At 42.5% G+C, this 13,777-nt stretch overlaps 2 protein-coding genes across 2 annotated transcripts in view; one reads left to right on the plus strand and one right to left on the minus strand.

Annotated features, from left to right (window-relative positions):
- Positions 1-9,592, plus strand: part of DONSON (DNA replication fork stabilization factor DONSON) — a 37,647-nt gene extending 28,055 nt beyond the window's left edge. The window contains exon 11 of the mRNA XM_032472806.1: positions 8,823-9,592. The gene's annotated coding sequence lies outside the window, so the exon portion shown is untranslated. The remainder of the gene's footprint in view (positions 1-8,822) is intronic.
- The window catches only part of SON (SON DNA and RNA binding protein), a 32,143-nt gene extending 18,730 nt beyond the window's left edge, over positions 1-13,413 (minus strand). Inside the window, 4 exon segments of the mRNA XM_032472495.1 lie at positions 750-910; positions 2,415-8,396; positions 10,133-10,299; positions 13,265-13,413. Of these exon segments, the coding sequence (XP_032328386.1) occupies positions 750-910; positions 2,415-8,396; positions 10,133-10,299; positions 13,265-13,341 (6,387 nt within the window). The 5' untranslated portion in view covers positions 13,342-13,413.
- Positions 13,414-13,777: the final 364 nt, after the last annotated feature.

Below are 13,777 nucleotides of genomic sequence, written 5' to 3' on the forward strand. Positions count from 1 at the left end.
TGGCATAAGGCTAGCCAATAACAAGTTTCAATATCTGAAACAGTGTGGTATTTCTGGATCCTAGCAGCAATATTTCAGCGTCCTCCAAAAAAAAAAATTAATAAAACAAAAGCCAAAAGACAAAAAAAAGCCTCAATTGAAAAGATCAAATTCTTAAAAACAAAAATAAGTGTGTTTAAAATATATATGTTACTGCCAAAACCCGAACCGCAGGAAGAACTGATAATGGCCAGCCATTATCACCAATGGCTGGTACCAAACAGCCAAAACCCGAAATGTTGATGCGAAAGAAGTTCCTTTCAGGCAATGGCCAGCTATTCTCATTAATTTCCAAGCTCCGGTGGCAAAACATCATTTCTGAAGATTGTCTGTGTCTTTGCGTATATGCAGTACACTCGTGGCGATCAGTGAACTCGTCGTGAATGGGAACGAAACTGTAGGCGAGCTTCTGCGTGTTGCTCACTCAACCTCCTCCATTCAAACGAACCGTCCCACTCCTCAGTCAGTTTGGCTTCTAAAACTGGAAAGCAAAAGTAATGGGAAGTAACTTTTAGCTAGCGGAGCTTAGCCATCCCGGATAATGGCCTGCTAAACAGAGCTTCTGCTGCTGCCACGTCTGTATTTCGGGTTTTGGCCACTCGGTGCCAGCCATTATCAGTTCAGCCCACAATTCGGGTTTTGGCACGCTCCAGAGTCAACATCACTGGAATAATCCATTAAAGAATGAAAACAAATTCTGTCTAGCTTACCTCAGTTAGTTCTTCTATAGTAGCTCCTCCTGACTTTTTAGCAACTTTCTCTTCTATGGTAGGTGGAGGTGCAGGTTTTAGGTTTGGCGGTAAAGGAACACCAGCCTTAGCACACATGGCAGCTGCATTAGCTTTGGCTATTTCAAGTAACTGAGCCTTATCTGCAAAAGGAAAATATAAGAAGCAATTTTCCTAAAAGACTGTACATGTTGTATTATCTAAGTTTTATATGCTAACAGAATTAAAGGCATCAATTTCCTGCCCTAAGCTGTCATTAATTCACTCTTTGGTTCAAGGTTTTTAAGCAAATGCCCTCTAAAAAACTGGCAGGGAGGGTATAGCTCTCGTGTAGAGTGCATGCTTAGCATGCAGGAGGTCCTGGGTTCAATCCCCAGTACCTCTGTTAAATAAATAAACCTAATCCCCCCCAACAAAGGAATAAAAAAAATTAATAATAAATAAATAAATAAAAAGAGTTAAGTCCACATTAACCTTTCCATTCAAACACTATACAAAACAGCTAAAACTATACAACTACAGTGATCACCCTGCCACACACTCTAAGATACACACTTGCCAAAGTTTACTTTATTTTCCAAAACTATCACACCCTTAAATTACTTTCCTTTGAACCTCTGACATTTTAAATCACTCTTTGAGACCAAATTCAAAACTGCCACTTCTTCAAAGTAGTAAGTCTTAAATCAGAATTTAACCTTCCTCTCCACTGTGCTCCTACAGTACCTAATCTATACCAGTAATTAACAGCAATCATCACATTCTTCTCTTTTTGGCAATTTCACTATTTGGTAAAAGAGACATGTGCATTATCTTTCTCCTCTACTAAGTTTTAATCACTCCAAGAACTACATACTGTTCCTCTGCTTTTAATTAAAAAAGAACTCAGACACTATCTGTTGAACTGAACACATTCTCCCTTATTTTCTGTTAGGGTCTTTTTCTTTAGACAACCCTGACCTGGAAATGTCCAATCCACACAGATAATGATACATTACCCATTATTCTTACAGGTAGTCATGCATAATCCATCAAGTTTTAGTCATCTCTCCACACTTTTTTAAAACTAGGGGAAATTAGAGCACTTCATTTAAACTAAAGCAGATTATTAAAATTACTTTAATAAATTTTACTTCATTTCCTATTATCACATCCACCCAGGTAAATAACTCCCAACATGCAAAATTTCCTACTCACTTCCATTACCCATTACACCAAGCAGAATTATCTTCACAAACACTTAACAGTCCTGTATTGCCATTTTAAGACATGTATTTTACAAAAAAGAAACACTTAGTTTTAGGCTTATTTGCAACAATACTATGTTGGAGTACATATAACAAAAATCTGAGCAGATAACTAGCCTTGTCTTTAACTGGACTTCCACTTGCCATTTTTAGTTATGGAACATGGTTCAGGCAAAATGAAACACATATGGAAATACCTTGGTTCTAATATACTCCAATGCAGATCTTTTTAACTCTAATTACAAATGTATTCATTCCTACATTTTCTAAACACAAGCTAATCATAAAAATTTAAAGATAAAAATGTTTATCTTAAACCAATAAACCCAAGTATTCCATTTGACTAAAAACAACAAAAAACCCAGATTCCCTAATACCATTAAATTTTAAAATGACTCACTCAAATCCGTCAGACGTTTAGGTGATCTGCCTCTTTCAGAAGACCTGGATCGTTTACGACGGATGGGAGATCTGCTAAACCTTCTTCTCAAAGGTGTTCGTGATCGCCTTAATCTGACTGGTGATATACTGAAGCTTCGTCTTCTTGCCACAGACCTTGATCTCCTCCGACGGCTAGGCGTACGACTCCGTCGGCTTGGGGTCCGGCTCCGTCGACTTGGGGTGCGGCTCCTTCGGCTCGGGGTGCGGCTCCGTCTGCTGGGGGTGCGGCTCCTTCGGCTCGGGGTGCGGCTCCGTCGGCTCGGGGTGCGGCTCCGTCGGCTCGGGGAAATGCTAAAGCTCCTTCTCCCTGCAGATCTAGATCTTCTTCGACGACTAGGAGTGTGACTCCGGCTCCGACGACTTGGGGTGCGACTTCGAGCTCTACCTGTTTTCCGGTTATCCCTGGAGCTTGATCTTTTCCTTTTTCTTTCCCTGGACTTGGATCTGTGCTTTGGAGATCTTTTGCGCTTCTCTTTTGATACAGATCGCCTTCCTCTAGACTTTGATCTTGACCTGCTGCTCCTCCTCCTGCGTCTTGATCGTGACCGTGAACGTGTCTGAGAGCGATGAGACTTTGACTTAGATGATCTCTTCCTTGCCCTGGAACGAGATTCACTGGTGCGCTTTCGTGATTTGTGTTCAGAAGACTTGGAACGCTTACTTCGAGATCTTAACGAAGAGTCTCTTTTCTTCTCTTTCTCACCTTTGTCACGGTTCTTATTTTTCTTGCTTTTTTCATGTGTGTCCTTAACTTTCACAAAAATTTCATAATCATCTTTCTCCTCTGAAGAAGACTCTGAAGCTCTTTCTGGTATACTAATAACCACCGGACTGGTAGCAGATTTATCCCGTTCAACTTCACTCGCAAGTGAAGATCCTTCAATACCAGCTCTAAGACTTGTAAGACGTTCCATGTCCTTAGGAAGTAATGGTCTCACTAAATCTGCTTCATTAATATCATCAATATTGGCAGAAAATCCCGACTCAGGCAACATCTCTTTAGGAGGGAGAGATAATTCTTTATCTTCTCCACTACTTTCTTTAGAACTGAGAGCAACTGCTAATGTCTGGTCACTCTCTTGTATAGGGAATGGTCCTTCTGCATCCTTACTAATAAAGTTATTATTAGATGGTAAATCAAGATGAATGTCTTTAGCAGGCAAAGGTCCCTCTATGTCAGCTTCACTACCACCACTGGGGCTGGTGGAAATTACCATGTCATGTTCAGTATCTTGAGTAGTTAAAGGTACTTCAATATCATATTTACTAACTGAACTGAGAGCAGATGCTGTGGCAAATTCAAAACCCTTACCAGTTCCCATGGCATCAGGTTCAAGAGCAAGGGGACCAGGGGAAGACAGAGTTCCTCCTACATCAGCTTCACTAACACTAGGGCAGGTATCCAATACTGTGCATTGTTCAGTCTCGTTGGTGGGCACAACTTTCTCTTCACCAATTTCACCAACAGCACCAGTGCTGACAGCAGACACTGTATTATGGTCCATCTCTTTAACAATTAAGTGATTATTTATATTAAGATCAATATTTATACCATTTTCAGTTTCATAGGAGTCATTTTTCAGGTGTCCTTCAGCATGTGGCTCTTCATCCGAATGCATGGGAATCTCCTGCATGCCAGTCTCTGGAGCAAGATTTTCATCACCAGATAGTAAATTCATTCTTTTTATAACACTAGATTCCAGTGTTATTGGCGTAGACTCTAAAACCATGTCAGTAGGTATTACCTGAGTCTGCTCTGAGATGGTGACAGCAGGCTCTGAAATTGTCACAGTGGATTCTTGAACAGAAATAGATGGTTCTGAAACAATCATGTTAGGCTGAAGGACTGACACCACTGGTTCCAGGACTGGTACAGCAGGCTCCAGGGCAGAAACAACTGGCACAGGAATGGTAACATGCTCTGGCTCAGACAATGCCAAGGGCTCTGGGACAGCCTCGGCCAGTGGGTCCTGGATAGCCTCCACTGGTGGGTCTTGGACGGCCACAGCCGGTGGCTCTGGGACAGCCACGGCCGGTGGCTCTGGGGCAGCCACGGCCGGTGGTGCTGGGGCAGCCACAGCTGGTGGCGCTGGGACAGCCACGGCTGGTGGCTCTGGGACAGCTACAGCTGGCGGCTCTGAGACTGCCATGGCTGGCAGCTCTAGAGTACTCTGGGATGGCTCTGGGATAGGTACTGCTGGTTCCAGCAGAGACATAGATACCTCTGAGGCAACACGTCCTGAAGCTCTCATGCAATCGTAAGTTTCTGCCATCTCTGACATAACAGAAGGCTCTGATGTTAACACAGCTGGTTCAGCTGACATTATGGGAATTTCAGACACCACGTAACTCACTGGTCTCTCTGGAACGATTTCATGCTCCTCTGCTACGGCAGCAGACTCTACCGGTGTGGAAGTAACCGAAGGCTCTGGCTCTAGTGGTGGTTCTGGAACAGTCACAACAGCCTCTGACGCTAACACTGAAGGCTCAGATGCCGACACTGAATAATTAGCGGGCACTGCCGAAGGCTCTGAAATCTCACTCTGACTCACAGGAGGTTCAGGCAGCGATACAGACTCTTCAGGAGGTAATGCTGGCACCTCGGTAGGCCAAGTATTTTCAGCTGTTAATGCTGACTGCTCTGTGGATAATGCTGGACCCTCTGGTGGTTCCTCAGGAGGCAATGGTGGTGTCATTGGTGGCTCTTCAGGTGGCAATGGTGGCATTGTTGGAGGCTCTTCAGGAGGCAAAGGTGGCACCATATATGCCTCCGTGTATGTATCAGTGTAAGAATCGGTGTAAGAATCAGCTGCCATAGACATCATTGAACGATCAGCAGTGTAAGATGACATCATAGATCGGTCAGCTGCAGAGTACGATGACATCATAGACCGGTCAGCAGCAGAGTATGACGACATCATAGACCGGTCAGCACCCATGGACATCATAGATCGGTCAGCCATTGGGGACATCATGGAGCGCTCGTAAGCTGACATCATAGAGCGTTCATAAGCTGACATCATAGAGCGCTCAGCCATAGGGGACATCATAGAACGCTCATAAGCTGACATCATAGAGCGCTCATAAGCTGACATCATAGAGCGCTCAGCCATAGGGGACATCATAGACCGCTCATAAGACATCATAGAGCGTTCGTAAGATGACATCATGGAACGTTCTGCAGCATAGGACATCATCATAGAACGTCTAGATGCTAACATCAGGGGTCTAGGTGCTAACCTATATGGCCTGGGGGCTATTCTATAAGATCTGGGTGCTATCCTATAGGGTCTAGGTGACATCCTATAGGGATCAGGAGTTAGTCTGTAGGGATCATGGCCTAATCTATAGGGGTCCTGCCCTAACCTGTAGGCGTCATGACCTAGCCTGTAAGGGTCATGACCTAACCTATAGGGATCCTGAGCTAATCTGTAAGGATCTTGAGCTAACCTGTAGGGATCAGGAGATTTGGAACCCAACATAGCAGAATCTTGGGTACTAGATGCTAACATCTGGGCATCCATGGTACCAGACGCTAACATCTGAGCGTCCATGGTGCCGGAAGCTAACATCTGAGAGTCCATAGTGCCAGATGCTAACATCTGGGAATCCATAGAGCTAGTTGCTAACATCTGGGAGTCCATGGTGCTGGTTGCTAACATCTGGGAGTCCATGGTGCTGGTTGCTAACATCTGGGAGTCCATGGAGCTGGTTGCTAACATCTGGGAGTCCATGGAGCTGGTTGCTAACATCTGGGAGTCCATGGAGCTGGTTGCTAACATCTGGGAGTCCATGGAGCTGGTTGCTAACATCTGGGAGTCCATGGAGCTGGTTGCTAACATCTGGGAGTCCATGGAGCTGGTTGCTAACATCTGGGAGTCCATGGAGCTAGTTGCTAACATCTGGGAGTCCATGGTGCTAGAGGCTAACATCTGGGAGTCCATGGTGTTGGATGCTAGCATCTGGGAGTCCATGGTGTTGGACGCTAGCATTTGGGAGTCCATGGTGTTGGATGCTAACATATGGGTCTCCATGGTGTTAGAAGCTAACATATGGGATTCTTGGGCCATCAAGGGATCCACTCCCACTGTTACAGAAGTCTCCCCCACTAACGTAGTAGGCAGCTCCTGTGCTACCGTATTATAGGACTCCAGCGCTGTCGTCGAGGGCACCTCCAGGGACTGCGACACGGTCATCGTTGACAGCTCCGTTGTTGTCACCACAGACTGAACAGAGATCTCCAGCGCCACAGTTGCCACAGGCTGCCCAGGCAACTCTGGCGCCCCAGGCTGCCCTGGCAACTCCAGCACCCCTGTTGCCAAAGGCTGCCCCAAAAGCTCCAGTGCTCCAGCTGCCCCAGACTGCCCCGAGAACTCCAGTGCCCCAGTCGCCATGAGCTGCCCAGGCAACTCCAGTGCCCCAGTTGCCACAGGCTGCCCCGACAACTCCAGTGCCCTAGTTGCCGAAGGCAGCCCTGGCAACTCTGGCACCCCAGTCACCGAAGGCTGCCCTGGCAACTCCAGCGCTGTCGTTGCCACTGGCTGTCCTGGCAACTCCAGCACCATCGCTGCCTCAGGCTGCCCCAGCAACCCTGCTGCGGTTGTCACCTCAGGCTGCCCAGGATGTTCCACCGTTGTCATCCCCACAGGCTGCTCCAACTCTGTCGTCGTCACAGGTTGTTCCGTCAACTCCATTGCTACCGTTACCACAGGCTGCCCTGGCAACTCTACTGCTGCTGTCACCGCAGGCAGCCCTGGCAACTCCTGTGCCATCACAGGTGGCTCTGGTACCTCCTGTGGTGGCTCCAACCCCATGGATGGTGCTGGAAGCCCTGGCAATTCCTGTGACAACTGTGGCACTGATGTCACAGAGGACCCCGGCAACTCAGGCACTGCTGTCGCAGGGGGTCCTAGCAACTCAGGCACTGGGGTAGAAAGGGGCCCTGGCAACTCTGGCACCGGGGTAGCAGAGGGCCCAGGTAACTCCAGCACTGGAGTCACAGGGGGCCCCTGCAACTCCGGCATGGAGGTCGCAGGTGGCCCCGGCAACTCCATCGCTGAGGCCACCAACGACTCCTGCAGCTCCAACGCTGTGGTCTTGGGCAGCTCCAGCACCTCCTGTGGTCTTGTCATGGATGAATCTGCAATCTCCGATGGTACTTCTACAGGCTGCTCTGGCAATCTTAGCACTTCAGTTGCCGATGACTCTGGAAAATCCGTTGTTGTTGATGTGCTTGGCTCAGGGTGTACCTCAGCAGGTGTCTCTGATGATACAAGGGTTTCTGGTGGCTCTAGCACTTTTGCTACTGGAGGCTCTAACATGATCTTTGATGGCTCTGGAGGTGTGCTCTCCAAAGATTTCAGCACAGACTTCATCTGATACTCCACTGACATTGTTACAACTGGCTCAGATGACTTCGGCGCTACTGTAGTAGTAGGCACTGGTGCTGCTGCAAGGGAATCCAGAATTTTTGTCATGGATGGTTCCAGCGTTACTGCCACAGACTGCTCTGACTGCACTGAGACTACTGATGTAGATGCAACTGACAGTTCTGCCATTTTTGAGGCTGACTTCAGAGTTTCTAAGGTGTGTGGCTCTGATATTTCCATCGATACTACAGGAGGTTCTAGCACAACTGCAGGAGATTCACTGGTGTCAGACAGGCCAAACACTCTTACAGGATGCTCCAGTGCTGTCGAAGGTTCAGAATCAAACTTCAAAAAGGAATCCGATTCTAAATCTATGTTCCCATCATGATGTGATTTCGACTTTGATTCAGATTCTTCTGACTGTCTTTTGTACTTTTTTTCCTTTTCTTTCTTCTTTTTCTTCTTTTTATTTTTGTGCTTTTTATGCTTCTTTGACTTTTTGGTAGGAATTTCATCAGTAGGATCTGTTTGTACAGACACGCATCTACTTTTTCTGGAAGCCTCCTTCAAGTCTGAAATCAAGGAAAATTAACTTTAACTTGTCAAACATTCCCCTAAATAGATTTAGATAAATCATATAAGCCAGAACTTAAATTCCATGTTAAAACACCATAATATATGACACTTGTTGTTAAATAAAATAAACTATTTTCCATAAACCAGTTAATCTGAAGACTAACAAATTTCTAATACTTCTTTTACAACTAAAGCCTGGGTTAAAAATAAGTTCTTAATTATAAAAACTTTTAGAATTATATTAAGATATATTCTAAATTCATTTAAAACAATTATTTTCTCCAGCTCTCAAAATGTAGCAAATTACTTTTAAACTACACTTACAAACGAATATCCTTCATATTATTAACTGCTAGAACTCCTATAAAAAGTACTCATGTTAAATAACTTTTGTGACTATTTTATAACCTTTATTTATACAGGAAGCAACATGGCACTGGCTCTGAACAGACTGTCTGCTTCTGGATCCTGAGATCAATCCATCACTCACTGGATGAATGGACATAGCCAAACTGCTGACACTGTCTTCTAGAGTTAGAGGGCAAAGTGAGTTAAAACTTACAAAGTACACTGAACAATGCCTGGCACAAAGTAAGCCCTCAGCAAATGCTGGTAATTGCTTTTATATAGCATATAAAGGTCTGAACAACAAATGTAAAAACTCAATATAGAACTTGAATTTTCACCCATGCTACATCCTAATAAAAATGACACCTCTTCCCCCCCAATACTAAGATTACTAAGAAATAATTTTTTTAATGTTTCTATTTCAAAGAATGATAATAAAGTCATCTGGGGAAGGAAATTCTTACAGCCCTTAACACATAACTTAAAAACATTTCAATCTGTCTATCTGAAAGATTATAATCCACTTTATAACCAGATGAGATTTACTCTAGTGCCAATATAAACTTAGATAACCTTAGTGATCTGAGAAAAAGCTAATCAGAAATCCAGGTCATTAAGATTACAGAAAAAGTGTACCAATACAGGACAAAATCTATTCCAAAACGAAACTAATCATGGTCTGCTAATTCTTTGTTAGGTACCAAATATCAGCTAGATTCATGGTTGCCAGAACCATGAATCTAAACATGGCTAGAGTCTGTACTTTTTAAACCTTACTCTATACCAAAAATAAAAAACATTTAAAAGAAACCCTCATACCACACTCCCCCCTTTCCAAAACTAAAACATTATTTTTGTGGTTAATCATAAATCCTTCATTTCTAAGCATCAATTATTTAATCAATTCCAAAAATGCTAAATATCCATCAACAATTTCCTCTCCATTCACTGCACTTTTAGAAGTAGATGCAGAAACAAGGTCATCTCTAAGCTTAAGCTTTACAATAAAACCTCCCAGTGTTTTAATACTGTTACAGATTTGATCCAGGCTCCTTTACCTTCAAAAATTGATGTTTACACAATTGTTCAATGAACAATCATTCAATGAAAACCTGCATTCAAAATCCTGGCACTGACGAACTACAAGATTGAATCAAATAAAGATACTGATATTCCACCAGCAAAGCAAAAAAGTGCATCAATGTTCATCTTCCACTACAATTGTTATTTTCAAAAGAGAATTTAAAGAAAATCTTCAGTAAATCAATTAAACTAAAACTTAAATTTATATAACAAACATCTTTTATACCCTGCAATCAAGAAATACAACTTAACTAATAAAAAATTGTAAAGTTTTCAAGACAGCTGATTATCTCCAACTTACCTGGTTTATATCGTAGTTCTGTATCTAAGACCCCAGAAAGTACTTCCTCTATCTTCTGAACTATTTCTTCATTTGGTAGGCTCCTGGCAGAGGCAGCTGCATCTCCTGCCTGGTTTCCTTCAACAGGTGTATTTGTTTCACCATTGAGCTGGCCTTCACTCCTTCCGCTTGACAAGAAAAATCATCAAAATTCATTAATATTTTTATTATGCCATATAATAAACATTTGCAACTCAACTGATTAAAACAATCTTGTATCATTAATACATTTTACCATTCTGTATTTCTTTTGGATCATATTCCCCACCAATAGTGCTTCCTTAAAACTATGTATTTATAGTTGGTACATTTTTATATTCACAGTTATTTAAAGTTTTCAGAACCGTGAAAGTTATGAAAGTCTTTAAAATTGGTTTCTAAGCTTATCTTTAAAAAAAAAAAAAAAACTCCCTAACCAGCATATTTACTTCAGGGGAGAAAAATATTCAGATCACAATCACAAAACCAAATAAAAATACATGACCTAACATTATGGTAGAAGCTATAGCCACAGTAAAGCCACACCTATGCATGGATCACAAGGATCAACAGTATTCAAGGAACACAAAGTTAGCCACAGACACACTGGGTAAAAAAGGGTAACTTGGGGCATTGGATCAGGTTTAAACTAATCAGACTTACTGAAATGCCATAAAGTTTGAGAAGAAAAATGTTTTTATATAACTTTTACCCAATTATCAAAAATCATGTACAACAATTCACTTATATTAACAGTTAATGAATGAAAGCTTAACATACTTTCAATTCACGAAAGAATACTCTTAATGGACCTAAGAACATAATCATTTAGCTAACCATTTGTACTATTTTGTGTAAATTTACAATATTGTTTTGAAAAAAAATTTCAACAGCATGTTCAATTTAACTTAAATTTTAGCTAACAAAAGAGATCAACTACGCTCCACTACCTGATAAAAGTCTGAACGGCCAAAGCAAAAAAAAATCAGTTGTTAACCAAGTGTTATTAAAGAACATTTGGTTTTCCTAATACAATGAATCATATAATAGTATTCAACATTTATTAACTATTAATTAGGGTCACATGGTTCTACATTTTAAAACTCATTTATCCTAAAAAAAAAACAAAAGTCTAGAATCAGCAATATTGTTCTGATTTTTAAATGAGGAAAATGAGGCACAGAAGACAAAAAAACTTAGCTGAAGGTCACACAACTATTAAGAGATAAAGCTGGTATTCAAAACCAGAGCTGTCTTCACCACCACCTGTATATAATAAACAACTCATTTCAACTACCTAAATATCAGCCTCCTCACCCAAACCTATATATGTAAAATACATGAGGAAAAAAACTACAGCTCATTGAAATGGCAATTACATTTTTCCTAAGCACTTACACAGTGCTTAACCTTACTAAAAAGACCACGGATTTAAAAATCGGAAAAGTAGGACTTTAAAAACAAAAAACAGTAGGTCTACAAGAAAGTAATCATCTTAAAACTTACAATGTTCATTCAACTACTGGAAAGTGGAGGAAATTTCAAAACACCTAAATAATCATCAATACATTCCTACAACACAATTCTATGGAGCTGTGAAAAATATTCCAAAGAGTACTGAGACTGCGATAGAAGACAAACTTGTTCACAACACAAAGATGAAAAAAAAAAAAAAAAACCCCAAAACAAAACGGTCACATATCACGAAACATGTGCATCTGTACGCACAATTTAAAAACTCAAGAACAATAAAGAACATCAATAACTATGTGGTGATTTTTAAAATAATTTTCTTTTTTCTAGATTTTTTACAGCAATGAAACTTGTTTTCTAGTACAAAAACCTATTTTTTAAAGGTATAGAAACAAAACATTACGATTAGCAAACCTAACTACTTATTGTGTGCAATTTATTAAAAAGTTTTCAAAAAACTATTCCTTTAGCTCAAGGTCGTTTCTAATCAACCTAAAAACTACTAGATATTAACAAAATTTTAAAAAGCAACTCAATGAATGAGCAGATATATTTCCAACTTAAAAATACATGTTGCAAAAATAATAGTTCTAGCGATACTCTATCTTTGCCCAATAATCCTGTTAATTTGAGCGCTCAAATTACAATTGTGTTTTCCGCTGATTTTCAAATTCACGTCCGTCCTGCTCTAGTCCTCAAGTTTTAAAATACAACTAGCAATACATTTGAACTCGGAACAAATATTTAACGTTATACAAAGCAAAAATACTAAAGATAACCACTGAATAACAACATGACCCACGGTATTTTCCTTTCTGAGTAAACAAGTATTTCTTTGGAAATCTGACATTCAAATTTTGTGTAACCAACGGTAAACTACAGAGCAATGGCAAAAGTAAGCATGTTGGTCAAATACGTCAACAGGGGCGGGGGTAGCAAAAAAAAAAATTAGACCTACACATAAAGTCCACTTTCCATTTGCTAAACTAAGAAATTACTAGTAATTCAAAGTCCTCTTCCGTCCTCACCTCGAATATTCTGTCAAAATAGCTAACATTAATTTGAATTATTTTAACTTAAATTTTTCATGTTAGAATGCTGCCTGGTGGAAGCCACAGGACACTAGGACCGAAATAATCTAATTGAAATATCCCGACCCCCAAATGGTCTGAAGCCTGCAATAATAAAGCGGATTTAAGATTACCCAAGAAACGGCCGTTAGAGACCCTTTCCGGTCATAGGCACCGGCCGGCGAAATTCGCGGAGGCGGAGAGGGGGAGGGGAAGCGCGGCGGCGGAGGAGGAGCTGAGGAAGGAACTAGGCCCGTCCCCAGCGGACAACCAGGCCTACAAGTAGCCAAAGGGTAGGGGATGACCAAATCGGGGAAAAGGATGAGCAATCTCAACTCGGTTCTAGAAGAGGGAGCCTGGGGTTACCTCGGAAAGGGCGAAATTCCTCGCTGAGAAAGGAGAGGGAGGATGGCGGGGGGGGGGGGGGGGCGGAAAATGGATCCCAGGCCCAGGCGGGGCTGTAGCGGGGCCTGAGACGAGCAACGACAGCGTCTCTAAAGAAAGGTGCCACGGAAAGCTACATGGAGCCCTATCGGTCCCTTAGGAGCAGAAGAGTCTGGGAAGCGTTTACCTTGAAAGCTCTTGTTGAATTTCCCGGAATTTACTGACCACGAAAGACCTAAAAATCTGCTCGATGTTGGTCGCCATGGCGTCCGCTCCGTTCTCTCAACTCCTCCTCGCTAGTCCTCCAGGCTCCCAGCATGCCTCGGGAGGAGGCGCAGCGGCCAATTCCGTCTCTCGCCGTTCTGATTGGCTCCTGTGGGAGCGCCCAGGCCGACACTCTCCGCCTCTGGGCCAATCAGTGAGCACGGCCGAGCTCTCCTCCGCTGTTTCTGAGCGTCTGGGGTAGAGCTGCTGACGTTTGCGCCGCGCACGACTATGTCCGCCATGTTAGTGACTGACGCAGGCGCCATTACAGGAGAAGGCTCTCTTGAGGCGACCGTGTCAGCTGAAGTTGTCAGTCTCCAACAGTGGTTGGGGTGCTTAATAGGCTTATTTTAACCACTGAACGCCCAAGATTAGATTTCACGAGTTAAAAAAGGAAGGAGGGCAGTATGGTGTTTGATGGGCCCTCCAACATTCT

Source organism: Camelus ferus, chromosome 1, assembly GCF_009834535.1.
Source record: "Camelus ferus isolate YT-003-E chromosome 1, BCGSAC_Cfer_1.0, whole genome shotgun sequence".
In the NCBI taxonomy this organism is placed as follows: Eukaryota; Metazoa; Chordata; class Mammalia; order Artiodactyla; family Camelidae; genus Camelus; species Camelus ferus.